This window comes from Theobroma umbraticum, unplaced genomic scaffold, assembly GCF_002168275.2.
Source record: "Theobroma umbraticum cultivar Fairchild unplaced genomic scaffold, ASM216827v3 scaffold_146.0, whole genome shotgun sequence".
Classification (NCBI taxonomy): domain Eukaryota; kingdom Viridiplantae; phylum Streptophyta; class Magnoliopsida; order Malvales; family Malvaceae; genus Theobroma; species Theobroma umbraticum.
Genome location: NW_018397265.1, coordinates 7,030,959 through 7,038,301, shown reverse-complemented (window position 1 = coordinate 7,038,301; position 7,343 = coordinate 7,030,959). Strand labels below are relative to the sequence as shown.

At 35.0% G+C, this 7,343-nt stretch overlaps 1 protein-coding gene and 1 non-coding gene across 2 annotated transcripts in view; both read left to right on the top strand.

Annotated features, from left to right (window-relative positions):
• Window positions 1–3,911, top strand: part of LOC110422884 (arginine-specific demethylase JMJ20-like) — a 4,993-nt gene extending 1,082 nt beyond the window's left edge. The window contains 8 exon segments of the mRNA XM_021436913.2: window positions 249–411; window positions 563–610; window positions 613–679; window positions 1,487–1,556; window positions 1,649–1,729; window positions 2,113–2,169; window positions 2,271–2,382; window positions 2,828–3,911. Coding sequence (XP_021292588.1) covers window positions 249–411; window positions 563–610; window positions 613–679; window positions 1,487–1,556; window positions 1,649–1,729; window positions 2,113–2,169; window positions 2,271–2,382; window positions 2,828–3,315 — 1,086 coding nt within the window. The 3' untranslated portion in view covers window positions 3,316–3,911.
• Window positions 3,912–6,363: 2,452 nt separating this feature from the next.
• On the top strand, window positions 6,364–6,436 carry TRNAA-UGC (transfer RNA alanine (anticodon UGC)). The gene has a single exon. It is a non-coding gene; the product is annotated as a tRNA-Ala (tRNA).
• The last annotated feature ends 907 nt before the right edge of the window (window positions 6,437–7,343 follow it).

Sequence of the window (7,343 nt, the reverse complement as noted above, 5' to 3'; positions counted from 1 at the left end):
TTATTTTCTTTGTTGTTTTTCATGATGATTATAATACTGCTGTTGTTTTTGTTGGTCATTTTGTGTTTGCTCCAACTTTACATATTTTATTTTGCAAAATCTTGTTCTTAACAAAACTAATAGTTCTTACCCAAAACATGCCAATTTTGTGGATGCGATTAAGATTTTCTGTTATGCTGTATGTGCATATGTTACTACAGCACCTTAGTTGTCTTAGTCATTCATATCCTTTGCAATCTCTTTGTCAGGAGTATCCAGAATATCTAGCGTACAAAACTCCGGTGTTTTTTACTGATGATTGGCTCAATTTTTATCTTGACAATTATCGTATGCATGACGATCCAGACACTAACCAAGAGAATAGTGATATACGTTGCTCTGATTATCGTTTTGTGTATATGGGAGCAAAAGGTCCGAGTATAGATGCAACAATCTCTTTATCTCTGTGATTGGATATACTATAGATATATACCTCGTCAATAAAGATGCTCAGTTATTATTCTGTATCCATGAATATTTAGCCTAAAGGCAACTATCTAACTATTTAAATCTCTTGTGGCAGGATCCTGGACACCTCTTCATGCTGATGTTTTCAGATCATATAGTTGGTCAGCAACGTGTGTGGCAGGAAGAAGTGGCTTTTTTGCTCCCCTCTGCAATGCCATCTTCTGTTTGACAGGCATGCACAACTTCTTGCCCTATGTATTATCAGACAAGCATATCTTTTGACATTTACTTTTGTAGGTTTCTTAGACTTAGGGAAGGGACTTACAGAAAAACTGAAAGGGTATTTGACTACTAATTAGAACTATAACAACTGTTTCTTTGGCATTTATTGTTGTCGTCGCTGGAAACAAACAGAAGGGCAAGATGCAGTGGAGAAACCTGCAAAAAAAAAAGGAAAAAAGAGAAGCAAGAAGAGGCCTAGGAAGTGCTGGAGTTTGTCCTGCTTTGACACTCCAAAGGTGTGAAGGTGCTATAGAGGCAGAATAAAAGTAGAGAGTGTTTGAGAGATCCCTTACCTTGGTGGGATGTGGTCTTTTAAATAAGAGCCTCAATGTCCTAAGAATTAGGGGTGATGCATGTGTGCTACCTGTCTCCTACACACGGTGGGCAATAAATTAGCCTAGTATGCTGCCCCTAACTTGTGACTTGGTACGTCTTGCCTTATACGGACCAGGTGGTTATGCAGCTCTCCTCTAGTGATTTTGGACTAGGGTTCAGGTTTGTGGTCTTGATCCATATGCATTGTCACCTAATGGCAAAAACTATTAAGAATGGGGCAAGAGAAAGATGAAAGGCATCAAGATAAAAATTTACCTGAATTGTTTTGTGGAGTTGTGATCACAAATGCCAATGATATTGTCTGTATTCTCACTTTCTATTATAGCCAATTGGAGCTGATTGCTGTTACAAGAAAGCACCTTCCACTTGTCGCATGTCTTTAGCTTCATTGTTTCTTAACTGCCATTGTATTTTACTTCAGGAACATGAAAAGCTCTGTCTATAATATCTTTGATGACATTAGTGAAACTAAATTCCCTGGTTTTAAGAAGGTAACCCATCATTCTAGAGCTTCAAATTGTAATTGTAATTTCTCTCTGCTGAACACCGTAGTCATATGTTCTTATGTACATATTATGTGTAGGCAATCTGGATGGAATGCATACAGGAACAGAATGAAATTATCTTTGTGCCTAGTGGATGGTACCATCAAGCCCATAATCTGGTAACTAATTCTTTTTTTTTTTTTTGTTCTTTCCAAATATTATCAATACTTTGGAGGCATGCAATTTAAAAATGTAACCAGACTGGAGAATAGACTATAGAGTACGGTAAAGAACAGGGAGAGAGGAAGGAAAGGACATTGGCTGATCAATTCTTTTATGGTGGTTCTAGCATAAAAAGAGGGGTAAAAGGCAGTTTTGCAATCTATTAAAGCATAGGTTCCAAAGCTCCTGCATCGCTGTAGTTTGCCTAAAACTCTAGTCCAAATTCAAGCCTCATAGAGATGTTGTTATTTCCTAAATGATTTCTTTATAGATAGCCTTATTGCCTGTGCTGAATGGTAGATCTCCTTAAACATGTTCTCGTAACATAATTTCTTTTCAGGAGGACACAATATCAATAAACCACAATTGGTTCAATGCCTACAATCTTTCTTGGGTGGTAGGTGCAGTTACTACCGACTGGTATTTCACAAACATAAGATAAACCTGGTTCTTCTATGGAATATGAAATATGTCTTATAAAGTTATTTATTCTTTCAGTGGGATCTACTATTAAGAGACTACAAGGAGGCCAAGGAGTACATAGAGGATATCAAAGACATCTGTGACAATTTTGAAGGTCTCTGTCAACGTAATCTTGCAGCAAACACAGGTACATCATTAATCTTGATAGGGATGCTAGTGTACCACATGTTCAATGTCAGATTTTTCTTGGACCAAACTGTGTTTTTTTTTTTCCTTCTAGATGGTTTTCATGGCTGAATCCTAACTTTAGTGGAATGTCTTATTGATTAGATGCAAAAGGAATAACTATATCATCTAATGCCATGTTATTCATTGATTTTCCGAAAAATTCTTACAGTTGGTACCACTAAAGAATTTCAAAGTCCCTGTGTATATTTTTGTGGATAACATGATTTGAGTTTGTTCTGTAACTTACCATACCTCTGTTTATTAAATATGCCTTGTTGCTAATTCTTCTTAGACAATGATAATTGATATGCCAAAATTGCAATTCTCTTTTTTTTTTTTTTGAAAATTATAAATTGCAATTCTCTTTATAATATTTTATGTACAAGTTGGTCCTCTTTCTACAGGCATGAATTTTAATGACTTCTTCATCTTCATATCACGCTTTTCATTAGCCAATGTGGTGGAACTGTATTATATACATAATGAATCAAAGTCCAAAAGTTCAATCTGCCATTGGTCTGATATGGTGCAGCATTTTGCTCACAATCTTGCATCTATGCGGAAAATAGCATTGAAGATGAAATCTGAAGATGGTATGCAAGGAAATCTTGGCATCCTGGATTTGAGAGAATCTCTAAGTGATCCTAAGTTTCTTAAACTATGCACTGGTTTGGGCAGAATATATGCAGTGATCCATGAACAAGAGAATTGGAGCTGTACTATGAGGAAAGTTTTGATGGCTGAATTTGAGAATTATGGATCTCGAGTTTGTAGTCCTGAAGATCTTGTTAAATTTGTAGACTATGCCGTTTCAAAACTTAGTGGCAATGGCACTGAACAGAACACTTTGTTATCTGTGTTATATGATGCCCAGCCACGTCAGCAAAATTAGCACATCTTTCCCCCTCTATGTTGCAGTGGCTGTAAATGGCCTGTTCTCTAAGTTGCATAGAGATGCATTTCTGTTATTGTGTGCTCTTCTCAGTAATCATGTATGTGCTTAATTCACATGTGAAGCTGAGAATCTAATGACTCAAGCATAACCAAAGTCAAATAGCATGTAGCAAACGACAGTTTGGATCAAACAGCTTGGATGCTGGGAAACTGGAGTTGCTTGAAAAACGCATTCTCTTCCCCTGTTACAAATCAAATGCCAGACCAGAAATTCTCTTCTGTACTGTGAGCCTGGCACTTCATGTCATCATTGCTTCGCAATTTGTGAGCAGATTCAAAATGACGTTTGATTTGATTAGACAAAACTGTTTGACATTAGATTGTGAAAACAGTGCAAAAGTGCAAACATGTGGCCACCTTGCTGTTTTCTTTGTAGTCAACTATACATGTTTTGGCTTTTGTTTTTGATAATGACTATCATATTCTTGAGTTCTTGTCTAATGCTCTCCTTGTAAGCCTGCACTAAGGATTAGTAATGCTAATTAGTTACTAGAATTATGCTTGAATAAAGGGTTCACCTTGATTGGAAAGCTTGAACCACAAATGTTAAGCTAGAAAGCTGTTGAAGATTATGAGAAGACTGAGGAACCATAAATGGTTCACAAATTTCCAAATGAGAATAATTATTTGGGGATGCCACTGCACAAGCAATCTAAATGGCTAACACTGTAGCCCTCATCCTGTTGTCCCAAAATGTTACCTGGAGAGAATTTATTTGGTTAGATAGAATTAGATATGCCATAACATCGATATTTGTTTATAACTACTAGTTTATGCTGCATGTGTGTTGTATGTGGATGATTTAATGATATATGTTTATAACTGCAATGTTATCTGATATCTGTTCATAGAGACACTAAACTATTTCCCAGACAGATGAGGTCTAGGAAGAAGGATACTCATCAATGGAATGGCATTTTAAACCATATATCGGCATTAGAATCAAAGGATTTTGATTATCATCTCTGTCATGATATCGTGGTATGTCAGTGTTATTTCACAATTTTATACTGGCATGCATATCCTAATGCAGTCCTCCCTTAGATTGAGATCGTCTATCCTGGAACTTAACTATTAAAAAAACAAACACTGGTTTCTTAACCAACTACTGACATCTTACTCTCTGGAATTATTTCCCTTGTAACTAAAAATATTAAACCATATTTGAGGCTACTTTTCCTTTGTTTGACTTCCTTCTAGCTGCAAATGCTTGCTCTATATCATTTGCAGGACCAGGATAAATGGCAAGTGCATTCAAAAGAAAAATGGGGATGGGTAATTCATGGCAAGTGCATTCAAAAGATATACCATGTAGCTTTTTCCAGGACCAGGATGCAGCCTGTCCTTGATATTTGGGACATCGAAACCTGATATAGTTACCGTTATTCAGAGTTCGGTAGTTTGTATTTTGAAGGTTTTCCAATTCTGCACCATTTTGGAAGGTCAACCTCACAAGATAAGCTAGGTCTACATCTAATCACCTGGTATTGGTGATTTCGTTTTCTAGAAGAGCAATCAGACCTTCATTTTCTTTGCTAGATTTGATTTATCCATCTTGCAGTGCACTAACACAATTATAATTGGAATAAATCTCATCGAGTCATGCAGAGAAAACTCCAGCTGCCACTTTTTATGGATTCAATTCCAAGTTACCCACATGGCTTGTCCATTTAATCCATCATTTGCTTTGTGGAGGGAACTGGTTAGGATATGATTAAGAGAGACACTATAAGAGAAAATAAAGTTAATCCTAAAGCCATATGAACAGAGCCTTTTTCTTTTTTTTGGATAAAAGCATATTGACAGATCTGTTAAGCATCTGATAATTATGATTCAATATAATGAAAAAAGGGTTCACAAAATACAGAAACTAGAACCATTCCTCCAAAAACGAGGCCCCAGAAGAAAAGAACCCCTCTTGGATTGCTGATATACTCATCATATCCTCATTCATCACATCTCTAGCATGAACCTCCTTGGTAGCAATTAATTTGAGATGGAGAGAGCTGAAGAAAGAAAAACCACTTGTCTCCCAAAAGGAAGAAAAAGTAAAGGAACTTAGTTCAACTGAAACAAAAGGTGCTGTTGAGGAACATGAAGTCCATTTTGGAGGAAGGCCTAATTTGGAAGGTATTGTCATATCTGCCCTTCATTCTGATATACTTTGGTAACTATTTTTGTCAGCAATTGTTCTAACACTTTTGGATTCTCATCAGATGTATTCTCCAAGTTCCTAAATGAAACTGATGGTTCTAACATTGGAGTCTTGGTGTGCGGACCAGAATCATTGAAAAGGACAGTTGCATCATTGTGCCAGTAAAGGTCCCAATGGTTTAACATCAGAGACCAGAAAAAGAAACCATACTTGAGTTTCCATGCCCTCAAGTTTAGACTCTAGTTACACCATTAATACAGTCATTGAGCAACAAAAAGGTCCTAACTTTATTGTACACTTCACCCATCTATCTGAATCAGTTGCAGCCCTTGAAAAGAAAAAATAAGAAACCATGACAAATTTCCAATACAGGTTGCTTTCATTTTTCCATGTTTTAGGCAACACTTTATCAAGTCATGCTTACATCTATATGCAGACAACACTGACACAATCCAGCAAGTGGCAACCATTGGCCAAATTGGCAATTAATACCCAGACTACATACGATCTGATTAGCTGACTTAATCATGTTATTTAATCATTTGACCACATCAATTACCATGTGATCACATTAACAAATAATATCATTTAATTTTATTAAAAATTAAGGAATCATATCATGTGATCATTTATAATTAATATAATACTTATCAAAATTTATTGATTATTATAAATATCATTTTAAATTTTATTTTTCTAATAAGTTAATTTTAATTTATAATTTACGTAAATTTAGTGAATTTCAATTCGAGAATTTAAATTTTAATAAAGGCCAATTGTTTTTAGTTAATCACCGATCAGGATGGACAGGTATTTTCTCTAACATCAAACGGGGATGTAGCTCAAATGGTAGAGCGCTCGCTTTGCATGCGAGAGGCACGGGGTTCGATCCCCCGCATCTCCATATTTTTTACTCTTTTCGCAAAACCAATGAAAATTGGGCTGACGTTTAACCATTAATGAAACTATCGGAATCAAAGACCCAACCCTGCTTACATGGTTGAGGTGGCCTTTAAATAGTGGGCCTAGAGCCCAAGTCTTATACTTTTTGTTGGACCCCATTTATCCAATAAATAGCCCATATCACTCAAAATGATTTTACTTCAAGATCCATTAAGAAAACACACAATGAAACTACACTACATGACGTAAAATTTTGTGCAAATTATTATTAACATCCCTTCTCCTATAGTTCACAAAATATAAACCAGCAATTAATGGTACTTGTCCTTCAATACTTTTATAGATAATTTAAGTTGTTTTTTTTTTAAAAAAAAAAAACGGTAAACTCTAATTACGACTTGTGTGGTTTCAACTTTTTTCACATAACATTCTGCATTTTCTTTGTCTGTGGATAACTTTCATTCTCACAAGAGTTAAGTTGTTAATTTTTTTTCCGTAAAATTATCAAAATATATTATTAATTTAAAATTAATCTAATCTCTTACAAAAATAAAAGTTATCCACATCATGTTAATTGAAAAAAATTTAAATTATGTTTTTTGGAAAAAAAAAATATTGTGAGAACAAATTGAAATCACAAGAAATGTAGGTGGAATTTGTCCAAAAAAATTAAAATAAATGTAAGAATATTTAGAAATATATCCCTTTTAATTTCCTCGAGGAGAAAATGACAACATTGCTCATTGATGCATTTCTTAAAATCTCTTTTATAATGTTTAGAAGGGAAATGATTGGTTAAAACATTTCTATGTTCCAACAGAATGGGATTTCCTAGTTCTCATCTCATACATTTTGTATCTTGTGATCTTTAATAATGTTAGATTACTTTATAAATTCAGTTCGTGTTA